The sequence below is a fragment of the Vidua macroura genome, chromosome 1, assembly GCF_024509145.1.
Source record: "Vidua macroura isolate BioBank_ID:100142 chromosome 1, ASM2450914v1, whole genome shotgun sequence".
In the NCBI taxonomy this organism is placed as follows: Eukaryota; Metazoa; Chordata; class Aves; order Passeriformes; family Viduidae; genus Vidua; species Vidua macroura.
The window spans coordinates 145,687,978-145,713,655 of record NC_071571.1 but is presented as its reverse complement, the minus strand read 5'-3'; the positions used below and the strand labels follow the sequence as shown (position 1 = coordinate 145,713,655).

Here is a 25,678-nt window from a genome sequence, read left to right as displayed (position 1 = left end):
CTTCATAACAAGCTATGTCTGATGCACTGAGAAAATCTGTTCATCTACTGATAAGAATATCCATTTGCTGCTGCAGATGCACTTCATCAGGAATTGCTTGAGGATGCAAAATTACCGAAGCGTTTCAATTTGTTATAGACCTAGTTTCTATACCAGTAAATATATTTATAGTGAAGTCACCCTCTTGGGGTGGCTTAGGGGAGAATGTTTAGATGGCAGAACAGTCTTCACCTGAACATAACATGGTTTCTTGGCTTGAATTTCCCTACTTCAATCCTACCAACATGTGAACAGCAGCACTTATATTCTTCCTGATAAACACTAACTCTTCAGAATGGTCCAATATGAGTTAAGGTAAGCGGTAAGGTAGCAAAAAGTTCCTTTATTCCACTCAGAAGATTATGAGTTCTTTCAATTTTTTAATTTATTGTCTTGCACTACTGTTAAGGGAAAAGGAAGTAGCTGTTTCCTTTTTACATGAGAGTTATTTCATAAGCTGCAGCTGAAAATTATATTTTTCTAACACGTTTTACTTAATAAGCATGTATTCTCTACCTCTGAATAAATAAAAATTAATAAATAAACAGTGAAACACCTTTTTGTCAAATATTTGTGGATATGGCTAAAGATCAAGAGTAAAGATCAAGGTTCTGAAATCATCTTTTATACAACTCACATTTGGTAAATGTTACTTGTTTATGGCTGCCTTTCATAGTGATAGTTAACCTCCACATTAGTTGCTGCTATTACCTAACATTCTACTGGATTAATTAATACCCCTGAAGCACTACCTGCAGTTACAAGTGCTTTCACCTTATGAATGGAGGTAACTACGGGATAACACACCTTCCTGAACAAGATTCACTAAAAGACTTGGCACTACAAAAAACTTTGAGTTCGCTGACAGAAGAATTGCATTTGCATTGTATAAAATAACAGCTATTTTATGGATAAAGTCTTCTATCTCAGCGCAGAAATGATATCATACATCATTATGTCCTAAAACTTCCATTAATTAAGTAGGTAATCCTCTAATTCATAAAGATTTATGCTTGAATTTTTTTTTTTTTTTTTTTTTTTTTTTGCGGTTGAGTTCTGCTAATGGTTATGGATTGCTACACTGACTAATCTACACAGCAAGAAACCCAGATTTCATACATAGGTATGAAGGTGCAGTCAGCTAACTGGAAAATACTGTTTTCTCCTTTGCCTTGTAAACAAACCTCATAAAGCAAGTAAAGGAGGAATACTTTGCTTCCTGTGTTTCTGATTAATAAAATTCATGTTCTTAAGAGATAAAAAGGAATTAATTATCTAAGACACTGGACTACATTAAGACCACATTAAGCTGAGAACCCATAAAAAGATTTTATCTACAACCACTACATCCACTTAAAAAAAGTCTATGTATCAATGCTTGAACTAACATCAGCATATCTTGAAATCTGAAATGGAAACTTCTCTAATTCTACTTTCAAGGGAGTTTTTCAATTACATTTAACCACATATAATGTAAGATTTTAAAAAAGAATACTTATGTCAAAAAGCCTCAGTCCTGTGAGGAGCATTTACTTGCTTCAGAAAGCTAGAGATATGATTGTCTCACTTATTTTTCAAACACCTTTTTATTCTTTCTACTTTCATCGGTATCCTTGCTAAAGCTCAAAAGAAAGAGTGAACACAAAAGATCATCTGAGGTATAATGAGCACAAAGCAGAAAGGAATAATAGTAATGGTAATAACAGTAACAATAATAAGGCAAAACATGTCACCTCTATCTAAAGTCAAGCTTGCTCATTTGCTATAGCTTAATACTGAATTTTTAACTAACACTCAGGTTGACTCAGTCCACACATTTTGCTTCGTGTCTCTAGGCAGTTTGTGCTTGAAGATGTTAAAAGTAGGAACCATCTGTATCTCATGTTAGGTACAAACACCTCCATTTCAACAGCTAATTCATTGCAACCAGCAGAAATCTACTTAATAAAAATCAGCAGAACCTTGAAAAATATTCAGTAGAAATAGAAATTTATTTTAGGAAATACTTCAAATGAAGTGTCAAACGATGTGGGATAATTTTAATTATACTGCGGTCTTCCTAAGGGATAATTAGCATCAGCTCCTGTACCCTACATATGAACTTTCTGTTGCTACTTTATACTTCCTGTGCTGCATGCCAAACTCTTCTGGAAAGGAACAGTGACATTGGTGCACACAGCCTGCCCAGTCTTTACCTGTCCCACTCAGAGACTGCAGGTCTCCCACCAGGCTTCTATTTCTCTAGGCTTGTATCTCACAGCTCCAGGCTGTTGAACAAGTCTCTCAAATACTTCAAATGATACAGGGATACAGATGCTGAAATTTATTGTATCCCTCAAAAGGCAAAGAAAACATTTTAGAATATTTACTCATAAAATAACAATTGTTCAGCATGTAAATAAATGCACTGCTACACCACAATCTGTAGTACTATCTGTAAAAACTGTAGTGACAAAATACTTGACCCTTTTAAACAATAAGATCTTTATTTTTATATTTATTTTTATATTTTATGTTTATTTATATTTTATATTTATTTATACAGGAAGAGTGTCTTTGACAACATATTTCTGCAAACACAAAACTTAAAAAAAACAAACCCCCCAAGTATTTAACATTGCTAGAATAATCAGATATTTGACTTTCTGGGAATACTTTACTTAAATTCCCCTCTCCCTCCACTCAAAATGCTGCTTTAAAATAATCTGTGATTTTCATACCTTATCCTCTATGCTGCTGCCAGACAGAATGTCCACCTGAAGAGACACTGTGTCCACAATACTCTTCCTCCTGGAGAGTCTGTCCTCATCTAGCACAAGAAGAAATTATCTCACTTTTTGCATAACACTCTTTAAACATGTTCAGTCAAATTTCTACCCATCAGATGCAGATTTATTTCCATACGCCTGTTTAACCCAAGATCATCTATTCTATCATTTGAATTGTGAAAAATGATACATTTAGAGTTATTGCTCTAAATTACTAAACATGAAGAAAAATAACCTTTTCATTGTCCCTCCCTCCTCTCATTACAAATCTTTTCAACTTTCCCTTGAAAGTCCAGAATTTTAAAAACTGACATCTTATTCAAATGCATAATAATAACAGCACATGATCATACATAGCTGTAAAATCCTTTACAGAAGCCTGAACTTTTTTTTTTTTTTTTTTTTTTTTTGGTTGTGAAATCGAAATATTAAGGTCTTAATTTTAAGGTATTCTGAAACAGAAAAGAACTTATTGGAATATGATTCATTGACAGAAGAAACAAAGATTTCTGAATGGAAATGAACAACAATCCTTCCTCATTCTTGTTGCTACAAGTACCATATTAAGCAAGTCTAAAAATCTACTGGGTGAAAAAAATTCTCTCAATTTCTCACTTCCTACAAAGATTTTAGCAGGTTCAGCTGGCCTAAAAAGTTGTCAGAATAAGACCAACTGTGCTGATACTAAAAGAAGCATAACAATTTAATTAATGCGTAAGGAGATTATGATCAAATTGTTCCATCAGTTGATGGAATCTCCCTCTGTGACTGCAGTCCTAGGACATTGTACCACTAGTGTTTTCTCATTTTTGACATTTAATATATTAACAAAAGATTTTAATGAACAGTAAAAATACATTTGAAGACTTGCTACGGAGATCCTCTGACAAACAGATACTTGAGTGGCCTGACTTTTGTGTATGTCATTTATAAAACCATGAATTGCAAGGTCATATTTTATATTTTAGCCAAGATCAAGCCATTTGGACCTTTGCTATTATTATTTGATGACTTGCACTGCACAGTTAGAAGCAGCTACAGGCACTTGATACTAAAAAGAAGAGAAGGACTGTAAAACTCCCACATGACAATGAAATTTATGCTGGTTCTTCTGCAACCTTTGTTTAAACCACTTCTGGCCAAGCAAAGTGCTTTTGCAGTGCAAATACTGAGCATGAACAAACAGAATTCATTCCAGCAGAGCTGAACATGTTCAGCTTTTAAAAACCAAGAAATAACTTTCAGAAGTCACATAAATGAAATGTCATTTTAAGATCAAGAGGCAGTGAAAGAACAAGATTCATGAAAAATACCTGAATTCTACTAATATTTGCCAGGTTCTCAGAGACCCTGAGCATTTGAAATGGCATTCTGAAGGATTTACTGAATTTTTAATCCCTGACGGCTCACTGGTACATGACCCAATACATTCCAAATCTGAGGAAAGCACCTCAGCCCCCAAGAGAAAACATCAGACAAAACCACATCTCTGCTGCCATCTTGCTGCTCTCTCTGTAACTGACACACAAACACCAGAAGATACATTTTAGGGACTACTTTGGACAGAATTCATTTTTGTAATGGATGCCTCACTAAACTTGCATATGAAATATGCCCATTTATCTCTAATTTCAACATATTAAGCAGGAAAAAAAATGTGACATTTACCATTTTTTTCTCTTATAAAGTACAGCGCTCATCCACACTCATGATGGAGCCCAGGGGCTCAAGGACAGTGATGGAGCCCCAACACCCACTGGCCCAGCCCCTGCCAAGGCTGTCCCAGAAGCCTTGGCTCCATTGCCTGGGCAGTGGGAGCAGCTCTGTGTGTCACCTCACTGACCAAGGTGGGGTGCATTACTTTTGACAAGGGACAATGGCTTTAAACTGAAAGAGGGTAGATTTAGATTAGATATTAGGAAGAAATTCTTTCCCATGAGGGTGGTGAGGCACTGGCACAGGTTGCCCAAAGAAGCTGCGGCTGCCCGATCCCTGGCAGTGTTTAAGGCCAGGTTAGATGGGGCTTTGAACAATTTGGGATAGTGAAGGTGTCCCTGCTTATGGCAGGGGGCTTGGAACAAGATGATGTGTAAGGTGCCTCTTTTCCTGGGTGAGAGACTCTGTTCTTTGTGCAGTCATTATCTTGAATGGCTAGTGATTAAGATGAATCATCATTCTTCAAACAACTGAGGGCTTCTTCCAACTTTCTACAGGTTTTTGTAATGTCACTCAAAGAAGTAATTAGTACCATCACAAAAATGATACCTATGGCTCTACTACCTGCTCAGGGAAACAAAACAGGAAACTATTTTTTGGTAGAGTACAAAGTCATGACCAAACACAACAGCAAACTCCACTGCAGCTAACATTGCTACAGGCATGTCAAGGAGAGAAACAAAAAAAGCAAAAGGAAACACTAAATCCACTAAGTACAACACAATTTCTGGCCTAAAGATCTTTAGGCCTTCTAAAAGCATTTTTTGACTGCACATCCTATAGGGACACACCACAGGGCAGGAGAGCAGGCTGACCTACAGCTTATTTTTACCTTTAGACTTGTGTTTGCATTTATGAGGTTTTTTGCCTGATGGGAATAGAGTTGAATTAAATATATATATATATATGTAGACAAAAAATGACTGAAAGTTCTTTAAATTATTAGTTTTCTCCCTCCCTCAAGTAAGAAAGAGAAATGTATAAAAATTTGTAAATACAAATGTCCTTCTAGTTGTTAAGAAGTATCAAGACATGAAACAAAGACAAGATGACAAAATTATGTTCTATAAGTCATTGTTAAGCACCGTAACACTGATATTTGGAAATAGCAGAAATAATTAGGATGAAATATTTACTGGCTTTTTGGGTTCAACCCTAGGTTTCACAGGAATATACAAAAAAAGGGATTGTTTCTTAATTAAGATTAATGATCTTTTTTGAAACACTACATTCTAGCATTATAATCTTAATATCAGAAATGTAACATTCCACTGCAGTAAAAAAAGAAAAACTTAGGAATTCCAAAATATTCACTTGGTCCAGATTCAGTTAAATGAAAAGCTTGGGAAGCTCAATATTCCACAGGATCAGAGATTAATTAACTTAATTGGCTATGGCAACAGTCAAGAATCAAGTTTTGGTTGCTGCTCTTTATAAAAAATTACAAAATTCCCGAACCAATCTGATTCACATTTACTAAGGATTAAATATGGCAATTTCTCATCACCTGCAGAGGCAGTTAATCACACACTTTCAGCTAAACTCAATTAATGTTGATGTCAGAACTTGCGTCTCTTCCTGTGTGGGAACGCATTTTTAGCAAAGCATACAAGAAAATCTTACTGAGGTCATGTGGGTACAAATATATCTGAGATTCTAGAAGCGGCTTAACATAAATTTCAAACCAGGTTGTCTTCCTCACTCCATTCTCATTCACTTAAAGTCTGTAACATTTCCTGCCCACCTCTTCTGCCAATACTAAAATATAATGTTAACTGGTTTTTTAGGTGCCAGAAGAAATAAACATAGGAACATTATCCTTTTTAGAAGACAACCAGCAACAGAAAACAGACACTGTGGCTGTACTGGAACGTATCACTAATGTACCTGCTTGCATTTGGGATAAAACTACACCTGCTGTCTGGAGAACTCGATTCCTCTCACAATAACTATTCAAAAGAGAGATTCAAGAGCAGGCAGCAATTTTTCTGAATCAGACTGCCAGAGAACACATCTGGCATTCATTGTGTGTATGTACTTTTGTTCTTTCTATGTGTGAGCCAGAGAACACAGAAATCACATTTTACTGCTAGGTACTTTAAAAAGGCCATGCTTTGGGTTGGGGTATCCCCTAGTCTATTACAATAGCAACCAATTATATACAGCCACAAAATACACATGGTTAAGAACAAATTCTTCAATCAATTTTTTTTCAGTAACTTGCTCAATTGGCTATTGAAAATATATTAAAAGCAAAAACCACACAAATTTTACATACTAGCTAATCCTTCTCACATTATTCACTCAGCCTGTGCAGCACCAACTCCCACAAACCTTCCTCAGGCAACACTTTATTTCCACTGTACCTGACACTGAACTTGCATAGACATCTGATGGAGGAAAGTATCTCATTCTTGCTTAAATTAACATCTGCTCATTGACAATTTAACTAAGAGAAATAAATCAGCACAAGACCATATAGCAAATGGATGGAGTATCTTTCATGCAATGTTTACATGAAAAGGATAAAGTAAGTTGACTTGTATATTCTTTCCTCATTTCTAAATCAAGTTAGTACAGGTATTCTTTTGAAGCAAAGACTTCATTAAAAAGAGTCAAAATGTGTTCTAGGACTTTCTGCCTCACTTCCATTCTTTAAGAAAAAAAAGTCTTTGAAACTTCCTCACAATAGTACAGTAGCTAATGAGAAAAAAAAAACACCTTGAGAAGACAAAATGATCTGATTAGGTTTTGTTGCCAAGCAGTCACACTACATTCCATTGGCACACAACACATTAGGAAAACATTCTTAATAACTGGTACTAAGTTGTGTTGCTACTAATCACCACTTACCTGTTACCTGGGGCACATATGGAACTGACAGTCTTTCCACATTGTATCCACTGCCTCCTAATGATTCTGCAATCTTGTTGGTCAGGAAAAATAGATCTGTTTGATCCTTCTCTAACGATTTTGGAAGACTGTCAAAACATATATCTGAAGTTATAGTCTACCAATAGATATTTGTTGGTTAAATAAAATACTTTTCTAATGTCTGCGAGCAACAATGAAGGGTCAATGGTAATGATTTGATGGAAATAAAGCTTGGTCAGTTTTTTAGGAATGAATACACAACTAAAATTAGTACTGAAAACCGCTGCAGTATTTTAGATTACTTTAACACTTCTTGCTTATCTGAAATATGTTCTTCACCTGTTCTGCTGCATCTTGAGAGAATATGATTTCTGTTAAATAAAAAAATCTGCACAGCAACAGTAATATTAATAGTAATTAATTAATTGTAATATTTGTCATTTGCCAGCAGCATGCCCCTGTGGCAAAAAAGACTGAGGGTGTCCTGGGCTGCATCAGGAGGAGCATATCAGGAGGTTGAGGGAGGAGATCTTTGCCCTTTATTCAGCTTTGACAAGGCCACACCTGGAGTGCTGAGTCAGGAGCTGGGCTAGCAGGACATGGAGGGAGCCCACCACAGGGCTCCACAGGGTCACTAAGGTAGATTACGGGGTTGGAGCATCTCTCCAGTGAAGACTGAGAGAGCTGGGTCAGTTCAGCATGGAGAGGATAAGGTGGATCTCATCAGAGTGTATAGCTCCCTTAAGGGAGGGAGGGAAGAAAGGCCTCAGAACTAAGCAGCTCTCAGTACTGCTCTGTGTGACAGAACCAGAGGCAACTGGCACAAACTGACACACAGAAGGTTCTGTCAGAACATCAGGAAACACTTTTCTGTGCGAAGGTGAAGGTGACCAAGCACTGGCGCAGGTTACTCAGAGAGGTTGTGGAGTCTCCATGCCTGGAGATATTCCAGAGCATCTGGATGTGGTCCTGCACAGTCTGCTCTAGGTGACCCTGCTTAAGCAGGGGGCTTTGACCAGATAACCTCGAGATCTCCTCCAGCTTCATCCATTCTGTGATTTAGTGAAAATTTATTTTGCTGTTTATTTTGCTCAGTGTTCGCACACTGAGCATCCTGTTGTGCATAAATAACTCTGACTACAATAAAAAAGTCTGAAGCCCACTTTTTTCCCTGTAAGTGTACATGTTTTTAATGCTTTGGACTCTTCTGCCAGTCCAGAACACCATAAAACCTCTGATTTTTTTCACATATGGAATATTTCTCAATTATGTATGATTTTTAACAGCAACATAGGGACTTCACTGACCACCAATTCCCATTTTTTATCTACTTACTTGCATTTGTCTTTGAAAATTGTTTCTGGTAGAAAATAAGCTGCCTCCACACTTCTGGTTTCAATGACCTGAAAAAAAAAACAACCCATGTCAAATGGAGTAATTCCATAGTTGTTTCCTTCAACACCTAACCTTCACTAACATCAATCTCACCACCAATTAAACATTCGGGATTTCTTTTAACCAGGGGAAGACACCGTGGCTCTCACACTTTAGACTAAAAATCTGGTTCTCATGGTCTTGTGCATGTCAATACTGTTTTACCAAAGACAGTGGGGCTGTAAAGTCTTATACTAGATGGAGATTTGGCCCTTTATATATAGTACCATAAGCAAAATAAAATGCTGTATCTTGAGAGAAGATTATTTTGTTTATAATCTTAAGAGTCAGCAAGTAATGCCATGAGAGACTTAAGATCAAGAACAATGTCAGTGGACACAAACAGGGGAGATTAACAGAACAAGCAAGCACCTGACACAAATTATTCACTGATTTTACAGTAGACTGTGTATTGTTCTAAATGACCTGAATTATTTAACCATGTCTTACCTTGCTGACATGCTGACAGAAGGCAGGAACTGCAATCATCTGACTCAGGAAGTTTAGATATGCTGCAGCCAATGCCATGACTCCACAACGATTAAACATTGGCAGATTATCCTCATTGATGATGGCAATGTCCTGAAATATAAGGGGTAGCATTATGTTTTCCAAAGTTAGCAGGCTGTCTTGAATATATGGAAATCAAAATTATCATTGGTAACACTACCTGACATATGATGTTTATCTGCTATTACTTAACATTTGATATATCTCATCTTAAAATTCTAATTCTTAAGCTCATTCCTGAAGTAGGAATAGATTGATCTGAAGTTAGAGAGCTTAAAAGATTCAACCATTATGAATTAAAATAAATTTACTCAACTCAAAATTCTGTTTCTCAGACAGCAAATACAGGTTAATGACTGGCAGTCTCTTGTCCTTACCACCTACTGATCATAACATTTTTTCAGGAAAATTAGAAACAGCATTTTGATAATAAAGATCACCAGTACGAATCACAGATACAGCACAATAGAGGAAATTAGATAATGCATATTAGCACTTCTATGTTTATTCACATTGCATTATTTTTGCTCTAGTAGAACTCCTAATGTCATTCCCACCAAGTAAGGATTTGGTTCAATGACATATTTTAAAATTAAGGATACACACTGCATTTCAGATGTTTTATAATATAGCTACACATTTGGGAATAAGGTTAATGACAGAATAAACTGAGAATAGAGGACACGATTTCATCAAATTTCCAGGGTACATTTTAGTAGTACTTTATTTTTGATTTCAACACAGATAAACTTAGTAGGTTATCCAGTTTTCCTGAGGACTGTATGCAAGTATGAATTAATATTTGAACCTATTAAGGAAATGTTAAAGAATAAAGCCTAAGACATTGACAGAATTTTACTCTAAGGTAAGATGAAATAGCCTGGTTTAGTAACTATTCCAAAACAATCAATTATACAGAAGTTTTCATCCTGGGTACAGACAGGCATTTTATACAGAACACAAGATCATAGGCTGAGAGAACACCTTGCCAATCTGCTAATGAGTATCAGTGATTCTAATAAATGTTTCAACAAGTTTCCACATCTGCTGTTTTTCCTGAACAGCACATGCTGTGGAAGTTTGTTACAAAACCGGTTAGATGAAGTTTCTCCATTATTAAGTGGTACATTCAAAGTGCACTTCCTTAGTGATCAATCAAGTTCAGATCGAATTATGAGATATCCAATTTGAAGATCAATATACAAAACCCCCCAGTTCTTCACATCTCCAATTACACATTTGAATTGTCAGACAATGAACCCAACACAAACCCATACCTGCAAGGCAATAGCTAATCGGATGAGGTCAATAACCACTTCTTCATTGGCGAGTTCTATTGTGGTAAGAGCTAGAGATGTAAATAGGAGTTCAAAGTTTTTCTGGACATTGTCTTCTTCTTTGCAGCCTAAGTAGATGTGTCTGTACAACTGCTGACCATGCTATAAAAGACATAAAAGGGGAAATGGGTATTCAAGAATAGAATAATTTAGGTTAGAAAGGATATATTTGAAGGTCTTCTGGTCCAACTTTCTACTCCAAAAAGGGCCAACTTTGATGTTAGATTGAGAATTGAAAAACCAAAAAAGGATAAAATACATGGTGTACACATACATAGAAAAACAAGTACATGATTAATCAAGTAGACCTCAAGTTTCTAGTAACAGCTTCTTTATAAGCACTGTACTGTTCTATTTTATGCACAAATGTACAGATAGAGAAGATGATACAGAGAATTGCATGACTACTGCACAGTATCAGATGTTGGCATTCATTTCCTGTTAAAATATTAGAAAGAAACCTTGCCCATTTATAAAAAGGAGAAACTAAAAAGTAATCTTGAAATATTTTTCAAGAACATTTGAGTAACTGATGAGCTCCAGGTGTTATCCTTGTGAAGACATCAGATTTGTTCATTAAATAACCCCCCTCAAACAGCAAACCAAGAAAAATTCTCATAGAATGTGTTTCAGAAGGTGAGCAGGGCTCATTTACTGATGTGTGTAGGGAGTCTGCAGCTCTAGTGAAGACCACAGGTCATTTAATTTAAGACTCTCCACTTCAAAAGTGACTTTCTTCTCATAACACCGTGCCTAACCAAATCTCTGTAAAGAAACTATTACCTCAACACAAAAGAAAAATGCAAAACATTTTCCCCATTTTCCCCAGCATTCCTCCTCTGTAGGGGGGGGTACAAGTCTGTAACAGCTGACACAAGTAATATTCAAGATCTAAAGACTAACTCTATATGTATTAATTCTGCACTAGGAGGAGGAAGAAAAGTGATTTTCAACCTCTCTTTTTCAAACAGGACATATTTACTTAAGAAAAAATGATGACATTGTTGGTCTTTTCATTACTTCTAAAATCAAAGAGTTGTTCAAAGACACACTGTATTTAGAAAAGAGGGAAACACAGCTATCAGCAAAAAGCACAGAAGCTACTGCAAAATAAAGGTTAGCTGTTTAAAGACCCAGTATATTTGGAAAAATAAAAGTAATGAAATTTTTTATCCCACTGACAAAGAATTGCACTCAAATAGGAAAATAAATGATTATGTGGATTTTATCAATATGTATCTTTCTAGAAGTGTGGAAAATGCAAGAAGGTAAATATTTCCCTTCAAAGAAACGATAGATATAAACTGAGCAACTGGTCTGAGATGGAGACTTTTGTGCCTATATTTGGTTCCATTCCACCTGGGTGTGTCACAAAATTGCCTCAGGATCCCCATGTAACATCAAACAAGCCTAAATGAAGTCCAGATATTAATGAACTTCTGGAGATGCGTCATCCCTGTTCTTTAATTATGCAGAGCATCTGGGAAGAGCTGCTAACATGCACATCTACACCAGGTGAGTAACAGTATCACACAGATAATCATTGACTGACTTCATTTCCCAGGGTTAATATATTTTTTAGAAGCCTGTATGATCTTTTCTTGATCTGTGAAGAACCTCTTTTCCTCTTCTTTTCAGACCAATATTAACAATTCAAATATTTAGTCTGACAGCTACAAATTTCATCTAGCAAAATACATCTTATCCAAACTGCTTTAAATCACAGATATTAAATTAATGAATTAAAATTTAAGTAACTTTTAAAAGACACATTACTAATAATTGCCAATGTTGGAGTATTTTTTTATATTTGTATTATTCCAGTTGAACATATACTAGAAAATATTAACTGGACTAACTTATAGCAAAAACCTTTATCTTGCAAAGTCACTTGAATGCTGTACAACTCTAGTTTGCATATTATTACATATGCAGTATTTTGGCCTACTTCAGTAATTTCTGGGTTTTTTTTACATGCCTACACAGATAAACCACAGTCAGGAATGACAGAGCACAGTAATGGCTTTATGCATCTTTCCCACATAAAACTCAAGGTGTCTACTGTAAGCAATTTCACTCCACTGAAGTACCATTTAAAAAAACCCCTGTTTTTCTTTAGAACCAAATATACTGAGAAGTCAGCTAGTACAAAGTTTTGTGAAAACAATGTTTTAAGATAGCTGTTTTGTGCAAAGTTAACTTTCTTTGACATCTTTACCCTAAAACATAAGATGTACGTCTCTGTACCACAGCTATAAAAAGATTTCTAAATACAAAATTGTCTAAAAATACAGCAAAATAAAAGCCAAACTAGTGAAAAACTGCTACTGAGCAAAAATTAAATGCTGCGCAGGGATCTAACAACAGGGAGATCTTTTCAGAATCATGGTTTTGACATATACTGCTCTAATTTCATGCATATAGAAGTTTTAACTGAAGACATAAATTAAAATTTTATTGCATGGAATCATCTTCCAAGTATCTAGAGAACCACAACACTGAAATCACTGTAACTTGATTACAATAATTTGAAACTGATCTTTGTGACTTGTTGCAGACAAGACAGCTGTAGAAGAAAAGCAAAACCACTGGTTCAGTTACTTATTTCTAGATAGAAAAGTGATGTTTCATTCTATTACCTTTTTCATGAAGCTCACGTCTTGCCTCGAAATCTTGTCTCGTTTTATCTTTAGATCAGAAACATCTGGTATTATTCTACAAATGAAAGAAATGTGTTTCAGAAAAAAAACAAACGTTGGAAATGAAGAGAATGTGGAAAACAGGAACTATTCAAACAGATCTTGACCCAATTCCCATTTTAATTATATCCATGCTTAACAAGGATATTCAAATTTCAGTTGAAGAGGAAGAACCAGAAAGAGAATTATGATAGTCATGTATTTTTTTAATCTACATAAAATAAAAATAAAATTCTGTCTTCTACACGGCTAAACTATGATGTTTGTAATAGTTATTTAAGGTACTGTGCTCTGAGGCTTACCTGTAAAATGCTTGCCATGAATAAATGACACTGACCATTGTGCATTTACCAAAACAGTACATTAATAATTCATATTAGCAAAAACATTTAAAAATCAACAGTACTTGTCCTTCAGGTAATGAACTGGAATTTCAAGTAGACAATAAGTAAAGAGCTCTACCTTATCCCTCTGAGCTTGGCTCTGTTGTCATGCCGATCAATGAGGTTGTGCAGGATTTCCAGGACCAGCTGCCTCAGCTCAGAGTCTTCCATGAGTGAAGGAGACAGCAATGGGTCCAGAAAGGGGGCAGGAAGTGCATTACTTATTGTTGTGGCTTTGTATCCTGAAGTCACCTGTTCATTGTTGGAAATAAAATTCATGTGTCATTACTGCATTGTAAGAATTAATTGCAGCTGTCACTTTTCAGTGAGCTTGCTTTGGCACCCGCAAGATAGATTCAAATTGAAGTATTGTATTAATTTTGAAAATTCCTGACTTCTGGATCAATTTGGAAGGACGTTAGCACACATTTTCAAATTAAATCCCTCATGTTAAAAGGATTTTTCAGGTTTCTTTCTTTACAAACACAAAACCAAAAAATAAAGGTATGATTTATGATTTGGTTTTTTTATATGGCCTATGGAAAGTTGCAAGGCATAAACTGAAGATGATAGGAATTCCAGTCGATAATTACAATAGAGATTTATCCATTTCAGGTTATGAGTTGTTCACACATGGTAGAGTAAGCTCATGTGAAATAAAAATGAGAAATAAAGGCCTATATGTACACCTTAAAGATTTATGGATACTACTTTATTGCAAAACATGAAGTAAGCAAATATCACTTTCTTAGAAATCTGGTGCCATAGTGTTATTTTAAAAATTAATACTACCTCTGACTTGTCTCATTCAGTTACTTTTAATTAAAGCAAACTCTGCTGGTACACAAAGAAAAATAAACTTCTACCTAACTAATAATTCAAATTTTAATTAGCTGAACATCTACAGTAGTCAGAAATATTTAAAATTTACCATCCCTTAAATTTGAGGTTACCAGAATATTACAATCTCAGAATATATTACAATGTATATATAACCTGTTGAAGATGAGGGGAGCAAAATTATTCCAAATTTAATTATAATAAATGCAATTGTATTTTCATCCAAGACTTACACAATAATTGTATCTTCTTTATATATATTCCATACCCTTACAGTTTTTACATGTGAACTATGTTTTACTGGTTTTGGCTGGGATAGGTAATTTTCTTGACAGTAGCACATGTGCTACTGTGTTCTGGATTTGTGACCAAAGCAGTGCTGGTAATACAGAGATGATTTGGCTACTGCTGAGCAGGCCTTACACACCTAGTCCTAGATTGCAAGGCAAGATGCATTCAAATTGCCATCTGTTAGAGGTGTGGCAGTTATCTTCTCTGAATTGGGGCAGTTTTCTTTATCTATGCCACAAACCAATCCTCTCTCAGGGGAGACATCTGCTGTTAATGGCCTATTTAATGTCACTGCATGACTGATGAAAGTTGCAGCATCCCATTGAGATGCTCTGCCCAGAGGGAGGAGCCAAGCATTTCTACCTGGATATAATCTTGAGTTTCTGGAACACCAGCACAGCTTTTTCTGGATTGGATTTCCAAGAGGAACAGCTGCCCCTTCCACTGCAGGCAGACTACACCCTTTTCTACAGGATCACTGCTCCAACAGAACCACACCTGGCACTCCAGGAGGACTACAGCAATAATTCCCAACTGGACTGCTGCCAACACCCTGATCAACAGGGTGTCAGGTTGTATTCTGACTCTATCAGTGTTGCTTTGGTTCACTGCATTGTTTATTTTAACTTTTTATTTTCTTCCCTAATAAAGTACGAATATTTTTGCCAGAGAGCCCCCCTCAATTTCAAATTTATAACGATTTGGAGGGAGGGGGTCTACATTTATTTTTTTTTTCCATTTCAGGGGAGGCTTCTGCCGTCCTTAGCAGATACCTGCCTTTCCAAACCAAGACATACCTCCAGAAGGATATCCTGTATTAAAATGTGTCATGTTCAGCAGCAGAACAGGAGGCAGTTTGTGAGGGTTGCCACTGCTCAGGGACTGGCTGGCTATCAGTTGGCTTGTGATGAGCAGTTGGCTTTTTTTTTAGGTGGAGGTTTTGTTTTATTTTATTATTACTTCCTTCTTTTGTTTCTTGGTTTTGTTTTTCTTGGCTTCCTTTTTTTAATTAATGAACTGTCTTCATCTCAACCCACTTTTCTCACTGGCACTGTCCTGGTTCTCTCCCCATCCCCCTGGGGCAGAGTGTGTGAGTGACTGGGTGGTCCCTGGTGCCTCTGGGTTAAACCACGACACTGAGCGAGCACGGTGGCCACAGCTTATCTGAAGGGTTCACAGGTACATGGCTGACAGGAGCACCAGGGGACAAGAAGGTCATAATCAATCATTCTGAAAAATGAAAAATGACTGACATTACACGCAGCAGGGCTCCAAATCTAAGCGCACACTTTTAATGAAGTGCCAGATTTCAACTGCCTATACAGCATTAACTTGTCTGCCTGTGTATGCATGACAACAGACTAATTATGTTATGAAATATTATTCTTTTGTAAAGAATACATGAGGTACAATGGTGGATTTTTTCCACATTATTTATCAATCATGAAACAATGACTTTCACACCTTTGTGCCATGATGGGATCTTACTTTCATACTATAAAAGAGATGCAAACCAAAATGTTAAATCCATTCCACATGTACACTCTGACTCCCTTAAAGCATACTTAGAGGCTATGTAGCACCTAAATCATTAGAACAATTCTTACCTATTTTAATGGAATTTTAACACTGGTGAGATGAACAGTGTCAGAAACAGTTAGACATACCTGAATCTATGTTTAATGAAGACAATGTGTAAAATGACTACCTGAGGTCCTTCCTAAGCAGTTTTCCATCCTTAAATTGCAACTCTGAATGCCCAGTTTTATTGCAAACCAGAATCTAAGATTTCAGACTTGGACAAGCCAAGAATGGTTTAACCTATTTCACTAACACCATACACAAGTTTCATATCAAAGCAGGGACAAAAACTCATTTTCCAGGAGGACATTCTTCTGCTTTAGTTTGCGAAATCATTCCCCTATTTGAGTCATCACTAAACTGTTTTCAGCTTCTGCAACAAAACAGGCCAGGATTCTACTGGCAAGAGAATTCTACCTATTTTCTGATTTTTACCAGCTGGGTCTATTTCCAGAAATACTCTTTGAAGATTTACAGCTAAAAAATGTATTTGTGATAAAAAATTCAATCACATCTTACAAGAAATTTGGGAAACATTAGGAAGGAAAGAATAACTGTGTCTGAGGTTCATCCATTCCTATGGTTTTAAAAATATTGGCCATTCTACTAATTACCACTTTTCCAGGCTCAGAGATAAAAGTGATTTCACTTTGATGTTGCCAGTACTGCTGGCAGAACTCAACCTCCTCTAGGATGTTCTTTTGGATCTGCAGATCCAATTATAACTGACATTCGCTGAAGTGCTCGAAGAGGTGGAGGAGTATTTCTTGTGCTGTTTGTAATGGAAGTTGGAAAAATGCTTTCACAATATTACACAATAGAATTACAGGTCTATGTAATATGAATATATATTTATTTTCATAATCCAGACTGTACTTTTATATGTAAATATATATATAAAGTGAAACACTGTGTGTTTATAACATATTATACTGTTCACAAAAGGCTTACCATAAGTAAAGATCTCAATAACATGATTTGAATCCTCCTGGTTCCCAAATCTCTACAATTGGAAAAAAAAATTGCAAATTAGGTTTTCTTGTATATATTTGAAATATTATTCTACTCTAGAAATTATTCTCATTTTTGACAAATGAATACAGCAGTCTTGGAAGGAATGCTGGATGATCATAGATAAAGGAAAGTATCTCCAACTGAGTTGCAATAATTAAATGTTTTTGAAAGACACATTTACAGGAAGGCTTAAAAAAATGGAGCACATTCAGTTGAAGAAAAAGTTAAATTGTATATGTGAAGCAGGTATAAATCTTTATGTTTCACTCAGAAATCTCTAAAATGTTTGACCACTATGAGCTTGATAGCTTGTTATTTTCACAAGCATCAGCACTGAAAATTTCTTCTGTATTAAAAGTGGACATTTCTTCTTTAAGCCAGACCCAAAACTTTGAGACTGGAAAAAAGTTATCAGAAAAATCAGTAAGAAAAACTGTAAGACTCCTCAGCTTTCATATCACAGGAAGGTACATGAAACACTGCTTGACCTGTTCTTCATCCGTTTTCATTTCCCTCCTGCAGGTACTAAAAGCAGCCAAATAGCTAAAGGTATATAGTCACTCTTCTTGCAAGGTCTTAGGAGATAAAAGTGAACTTGGAATAAATTGCTCCATTCACAGAGATTCTTTCAGGAAAGTAAAAAAAGTACAAGCCATTTTCTCCATTAAATAGTGTAAAGGAAGATCAACTCTCTTCACAAAAGTTGGCTGCTATGTAACAGTGGTAACTTCTACCGTTATGAGCTACAATCCTGGCTGCATCATTCAAATGTCTTGGGTAGCTGAAACCAAAATTCTAAGTAATGCCAGACTTTATCAGCAACCAGAAAGCCTTCTTTGCTCAGAGTGACAAATGCACATCTTACTAACACACTGTTCAGGCACATGTTTACACAGAATCTCATAAATGGAAAATTATACAGTTATAAAAAAACAACCACTACCCCCAATTGTTTATCCAAGTAGAGAATTTCATATGGATTTGTTCTTGAAATAACTCCATAATGAGTGACAACTGCCTGGCACAGACCTGTATCTTCCATGGCATAGCATCCCATGCTGCAGGGATACTGTATGAAAAGCTGTAAGATGCTGGAAATGACAATGACTTCCTACTTAATCTATAAGGGGATCACTTATGTGGTGCAAAGTGTCTATGCACATCTGGAAAGAACAGCTGCAGCCTTTTCAGTGACTTCTCCATACTGAGGAAATGCAGTCTTTTAAACAAAATTATTCATGTTACAGGGAAAAGTATTCAATGTAGGGTGACTTTTAAATTATGGGTTTATTAAGTCTGCCCACTTATAGCTTTATTCTATTTCTAAATACATAGGGAAAATTCAAAATTCACTGGAATTTCTGCAGTTATTTCTTAATCTGAAGTCAACTTGTACAGAATTAAAAAAAAAACAAACCTTAAAAATAGTTTGTAAATTATGCAGCTATTTGAAAAAATGTATTTATAATTTAATTCCTCTCATTCTCAAAACCTACATATAAAAAGTTATGGAATTAACAACCATAAGGTACATAATTTCAGAAAAAGTTGTACAAATGCAGAGAGAAAGAGTGTTTTAGTGAAAAAACAAACTGTCTTCCAATCAGGTAATTTTTATTGGTAAAATATCTGTAGGTTGATGTCATATTGTTGACACTGAGCTTGTCTTGGTTCTGCATAGTATTTAATACAGCCTCTAAGGAGTGAGAATTTGCATTTCACTTTTCTTAATGTTTTTCATTTCTTAATTTATCAGGATTGTAAAAATCTAGATTTTTAATTTGAAATTTAAAGATGTAGAATATACAAACCCAAGGTTACTGGGATCCAGCGATTGTGACATTGTTCCCAAAACAGGTACTTTGCTCATAATGAACATCATAATCTCTGATCTCTGGTAATCTGGAAGATTGCTTCCAAAAAATCCTAAATAAAAACAGAACGAAATCACAGAAGAAAAAGAGATATAGGGCCCTTCTCTTTATAAGAAAAGCCTTTAAAATACAAGGAATATATTAACAGGTCAAAATAGATGAGGAATAAACATATTATATGTTTTAGGGCACAATCTCATATTTATTTCTGCTGAATCATTTTAGTGAGTTTTTTTCATTATACTTTCATCTTTGAATACTAAAACCTTCTAATTTTATCCTCCTCTAAATATAAATTTAAAAATTAAAATATCTGGGGTCTATTAACTTGTACCTAGTGAAAAGTTGGAAGTGTTTATCATGGCACACAGCATTGTTACTTTTGTCTGTTAAGTCTCCAATAAATATTACAAGTGAAGAGACAGAAATCCCAGAGATATACAAGTATTTTATGACTATTGCTGTTCTTGGGGAGTGATGAGGTGAGCGGCTTCTGTGTCAGCACCAAGGGAAGAGGAGTACTCCAGCATGGGGTACAGGGAGGGTTCCTGGACCAGGGGAACCTCACGGCATCAGAAAGAGCCACAATGGCTGAGGGAACCTGGGCAGGGCCAGGAGAAATGTCAGGCACACACACACACACACCTCCCCTGCCTTAAAAGTATCTCTTAGGGCGTGCTAGCGTCAGTTGGCAGGAAGGGCACTGCAGCTCCGCCAGCTCCTCCTCCATTCCAGGGAGGAATGGTTTCCACTCACAGAAGACCCTGTCCTCTCCCAGCTCTGTGCACACCACAACTGAAGCAGCTGCCCAGACAGAGTTCCAGTGGGAAACAGCTGCCATCCCAGTGCCAGCTGCAGGATGGGCCCTGCTCTTACAGCAGCACAGCCACAGCAGTGGCACAGCTGTGGCAGCACACCCAGGGAACTGAGATAACACTGTTATTCCCAACATTCCCCATGGAAAGAGATCGGGGCAGTCTGGGTTAATGGCAAGTCCAATGTGAATCAAATGTGTCCTGGCAGCCAAAAGAGCCAACTGTGCCCTCTGGTGCACCAAGCACAGCATCACCAGCTGGTTGAGGAGGTGACTGTCCCATCTACATTGCAGCTGCAGCCTCTCCTCAAATCCATGCCTTGGGTGCCTCAGTCTAAGAACATCAAACACCTTCAAGGAGGGCAGTGAAACAGGAGATGCTGATCTCTCTCTGGTGACCAGTGACAGGACATGAGGAAATGGGACGGAATTGCATCAGGGGAAGTTCAGATGGGACATTAGGAATAGGTTCTACACTGAAAGGAAAGTTGGCCACTAGAATAGGCTCCCCAGGGAAGTGGTCACAGCACCAAGCCTGACAGAGGTCAAGCAGTATCTGGACAATGCTCCCAGGCACATTGTTTAGTTGAAGAAGTCCTGGGAGGAGCAGAGAGTTGGACTCAATAATCCTTTTTTGTTCCTTCCAACTCCAAATATCCTGTTTTATTACTGTGAAATAGTATACTATTGACTTCACTAGAAAGAAGCTTCACAAAAGGCTGATTTGTGGAATTTCTGGGATTTTTTTTTTTTTTTGTGTGTGAGTCAAACATTTTAACCTGGGAATTTTACTGAAATGGTGAGAACTAATCTACTACATACTTGTTACTGCTCTTCAAGACAAGTGAAGGTACTGATCAATGAACAACATTTAAGCTACATCTCCTTTGTTCTTTAAGAAAAGGAATACATATCATAAATGCACCCCAATATATAACATCACTGTCATAAAGGGAAAATCTGAGAAAGGGGGAGACACTGTTAAGAAAATTTCCAGTGCTGTGCATTAAAAGTACTTCCGTTAAGTCATGGTAGCATAACTGGCCATTAGGTGTCAATGTTGCTACTATGTTTAACATTCATTTCTGTGGATACTCTCAGCTCAGACAGAGAAAAAAAGAAAAGGGTTTTCTAACCAGGCGAGAGCCTGGGAAGCAGTTGGAAAAGAATGTAAATAATTCTCTAATCTACCTTGTTATTCACATTGTTTATAGATATGTTCTGCCGCTGTGCGTCATTCACTGCCTATCAATGATGTGAGATGTTTTTACTCTAAGACCAATGAAATTAGTCTTCTTGATGTTCTCTATATATAGAGTGGTACATTTCAAATAAATCAGAGTTAATTTTCTTAGCCTTCTGATCTGGAGTTCTCTGTTTCCGTCCTGCTCAACGGCGTCACATTTCTATAAGTTTTAAAGTAGTACCTATGAAAATATGTATTACTGCATACAACTATTTGCACTGATTTTCACAGAAGGATTAATAGTAGTTCTGTACCAAAGGTAGAGATTTCTACATTTCAAGGGCCACAGAATAATATAATTAAAATTAATTTTAAGTCCACCAGCATTTTTAATTTTCATAACCTTCTTGGCTATGTGTTCAGTTAACGTTTAAAAAAAAAAAAACCTTTCAGGAATCAAACACATAAAGCAAGTCTGGGAATGAGAGGCAAACACAATTAGAGAAACCACACTTGCTAGTATTCCTTCATGATTCAAGCTGGTCCAATATAATCTCATTGGGGAAGAGGGAAAAGGGGAGAAATTTTAAGTGAGCCTGTGTTAATTGTATTACTCACCAATTGTTTGAATAATTGCGTTCTGGACAATCCTCTCATCGCTCTCCTTGGAGCTTATGCTTAAAGTTGTACTTTCTGATGAACTGCGCCTGTCACCCAGCTCAAAGTCAACGCTGATGCGCAGGTGCTTTAACAAGGTATTAAAAACCTCAAGAACTGTTGGGCCTGGAAACAACAAATAACAGTGGTTGCACCTGTCAATGGAGAGATGTCTGAAGAAAATGAAAACCGGGCTTTTAAATCCATTTTTACAAGTAATGAGAGTAGGAAGATGAAGAGAACCAAGTGAATTATAGTGTTTGAGGCGTCACGACTAGAGAAAAACTTGAGGTGTGCCTACACTTTGATATTTTAGAAATTAACTTGGAATCAGGAAATACAGCTAGGTATGTATGCATAATCCATTATGATCCACTACTGGGTCTGGCTAGGATGGAGGTAACCTGATTTTCCTTGTGCATGCAGCTTTTGCTCCACTCATCAAACTCTTTATCATGATCCATGAAACTTCTCACTTTATTTCTACATTATCCCTGTCCTGTGGGAAAGGGGAGTGCAAACAGCCCAGAGTCAACTCACCATGCAAGTTTCAGATACAAAACACAAGTTGTTGCTGAAATTAAGCATCAATAATGGATTTAACTGCAGGTACTTGCCACTGAACTTCAGTTATTTTAAAACCTACTACTAAAACCCAGTTCTATACATTGGATCAAATAATGAGCTCTTTTCATCATATGGTAAAAGATTTCACAAGTCTGTGCGTGCAAGTGGGTCTCATATAACGAGGAAGGACACATTCAGTCTCAAGCTAATGAAGCAAACAGTAGTATTTCAGCAGGACACCAAAGAACATCAGGAAAAGAGCACAAGAGTGTACATCTCTTCATTACTACTCTTATTTCAAGGAACCATCCTAATTTGAAATGACATATTTCACTTTATTTCAGTTTCTTCAGTGTCAATAAGGTAACATTTCTCAAAGATCATTCTACTCCCGCAATACTCAGGTCACAGCTGTATCGGAAAGCGACAGTGCTTTTAACATTTTGTGGTGACACACAGTTCTCTTGGACTTTATGATTTCTTTCCAAACAGGAATACCTGCCTTTCACAATTTTTTCACTCATTTTTTCAATGCAAAGGATTATATAAGAGTCAAAGAACCAAGTGTATATGCTTGGAGTAACCGCAAACCAAATAAGATTTCAAGCATTTATCAGCACAAAGGAAAAAAAATATTATACACAAAACCTTCTCAAAATGTTTTCAATCAGTCTGAAACCAAAGTGAAAATAAGCACTACCCTGCAAATTTATCCTTTGACCTGATGCCTTTAATTTAATGCATTTTACCTATTGATCCTTTAGCTGCTATTGCAACTGCTTCCAGAAGAACCTGAATAATGCCAGCACGAACTCGTGGTGAATCCCTTTTGCGGACATCAAGGTGTCCAAGGATTTCTTGTATTACATGATGGGAATATTGTGCCTATTAAGAAAACAGATAGAAAATCTTCATTTGTGACGTTAACAAGAATAAGCTCATACACCACTCAGCTATGGTCATGACCATGTTCCCATTTTGCAACATTTTCATTCAGAAATTTATCAAAATTACAATTAATTCATGACTAAATATGGATTCAAAAAACTGCCATGACAGATGAAGCAATACAGGTTCATTCAGCCAGCCAGTAGTACAACAGCTTAGAGTCTTAAAATATCCAGGAACATCTGCAAGCACAGAGGAAGCATGAAGTTGTCCTTCACTCAGCTAACTGCAATTCAAAGAATTCAGCACCATTGATGTAAATGGTGAGAAAACTCAGCTTTCTCCCACAGACCTGGAATTTTACATTTTTATCTTCTGGGCATCTGTGTTTGATGCAATCAAAGAATAATACCTTGACGTTTACAACAGACAATCATAGAGTCATAGAATGGCTTGAGTTGTGAGAGACCTTGAAAACCATCTCATTCCAAGTCCCTTACCACGGGCAGGGACAGCTTCTACTGCATCAGATTGCTCAAAGCCCCATCCAACCTGTTGCAGTGCCTCATTACTCTTATGGTAAAGAATTTCTTCCTATGTCCAATCTCTACCTTCCCTCCTTCAGCTTAAGGCCACAATTCAGGTTGTCCATTATTAAAAATCCTGAGCATAACAGTTGCATGTGAAGTTGGTTTCTTGGGTTGGAAAAACAGCACAGCTATATTGGCATGGAGAAATAACCAACCTGAGAGATTTCTTTGTCAAGCACCATGTCACACCAGCATGGTTACCCTGTTCCTTGTTCTGGAGAAGGACCACCCCACTACCTTCTCTTGGGTCTTCTGGATTCTTTGACTTCATCGACTGTCCACTACTAGCATGGTGAGATGAGCATTGAAACTTTTCTCACGTGCTTGAAACACGCATGCAAGGAAAAAAAATCCAGAAAATCCTACCTGTATAGAATACATGATGATTTTAAAACAGGAAACAGCAAATTCATTAGGATCCCATAGTCTGTGATGGTCTAAATGCCTGTAAGCAAAAATTAAGACATAATGAAATAATTACATTCTGCAGATTTAATAAAAGGTATCTTAAGAATTTTCTCAAAATTCAACTCAAAGGGATTATTTACTAACATAAAACTTCTATACAATGACTTATGAACTAGGTGAGAAATTTAGAACTTCAGAAAAGCCCTTGTTTTCTAGATTTAGGATATGATCATAAAACATTTGGATGAACAGAAATTCTTGTTCCAGAAATTTAAGGAATGTAGTTGTACCTAATATATATAATTAAGAATATACTGTTTCCAAACAGAGTGCGGTGACATTAGATGCTTATTTACATGAAAGGGATCTGCTGAAGGTTGTAACATCTTGAAGATACATATTTTACAGAGGATAAATAAGTTGTTTTCAATTACAAGCTGTAAAATAATTAGGGCTAAATGCTCCATCCAGAATAGAAACTCTGAGAAATATTTTTGTTTTTGTGGTGGTTTCATAAATAAAATATATGGAAAACAAAAGAGCTGCTCTTTGTATGTATATGCCTTTATGCTCTGAAGCATTTCAACATTTACTGCAAGAAAGATCAAAAACAAAATCCCAATAAAAAATGTGTCAGTTTCTCTTTAAATGAAATAGGAACCACAAATGAGAAAAAATTTATCAGTGTTTTAAACAAATACAAAAAATTCTGCTTAAGCAGAAATGTTGAAAGCTATGAATAGGGCACACAGACTTTTGCAAAAAGGAGATCTGTGTCCCTGAAAAAGCATTAAAAAATAACTGTGTTTTTTCATTCTAGAAGACTGAAGAAAAGGTAACTTTGGATGCATTTAAATAGGTATGATTTAGGTTTTAAAAAAATCAATACAAATCCACAAACAAATTTGCCAGTGAACAGCAAACATGCCAAATCAACAGAAAGCTTTGTAACAGAAAATTAATTTACTTTTTGTTCCTAAACAGGTATCTCAGCTACAGAACCATTGCTGCTCTTCCTTTACTCAAAGAACTTAGGAAACATATAAAGTTGCTTGAAACCACAAACTCGAAAGCTCTGGAGGTGAAAGAACCCAGCACTGTGAACACAGGAGGACTCTCTGGATGCTGTAACTTACTCTGCCTATAATCTGGAGATCTCAATTCCCTCACTGGGCAGCTGCTCCCAGCCCAGTCACCCACATACACAG

At 36.5% G+C, this 25,678-nt stretch overlaps 1 protein-coding gene across 4 annotated transcripts in view; it reads right to left on the bottom strand.

The window, feature by feature from the left end:
• Positions 1 to 25,678, bottom strand: part of EFR3A (EFR3 homolog A) — a 77,550-nt gene that overhangs the window by 6,507 nt on the left and 45,365 nt on the right. For all 4 annotated transcript variants that reach the window (XM_053985948.1, XM_053985929.1, XM_053985938.1 and 1 more), the window contains 12 exons: positions 24,429 to 24,507; positions 23,334 to 23,469; positions 21,979 to 22,143; positions 19,298 to 19,412; positions 17,424 to 17,475; positions 13,840 to 14,012; positions 13,318 to 13,393; positions 10,619 to 10,780; positions 9,282 to 9,413; positions 8,733 to 8,800; positions 7,377 to 7,504; positions 2,760 to 2,848 (listed from right to left, as the gene is read on the bottom strand). In XM_053985948.1, the coding sequence (XP_053841923.1) occupies positions 2,760 to 2,848; positions 7,377 to 7,504; positions 8,733 to 8,800; positions 9,282 to 9,413; positions 10,619 to 10,780; positions 13,318 to 13,393; positions 13,840 to 14,012; positions 17,424 to 17,475; positions 19,298 to 19,412; positions 21,979 to 22,143; positions 23,334 to 23,469; positions 24,429 to 24,507 (1,375 nt within the window). The remainder of the gene's footprint in view (positions 1 to 2,759; positions 2,849 to 7,376; positions 7,505 to 8,732; positions 8,801 to 9,281; positions 9,414 to 10,618; positions 10,781 to 13,317; positions 13,394 to 13,839; positions 14,013 to 17,423; positions 17,476 to 19,297; positions 19,413 to 21,978; positions 22,144 to 23,333; positions 23,470 to 24,428; positions 24,508 to 25,678) is intronic.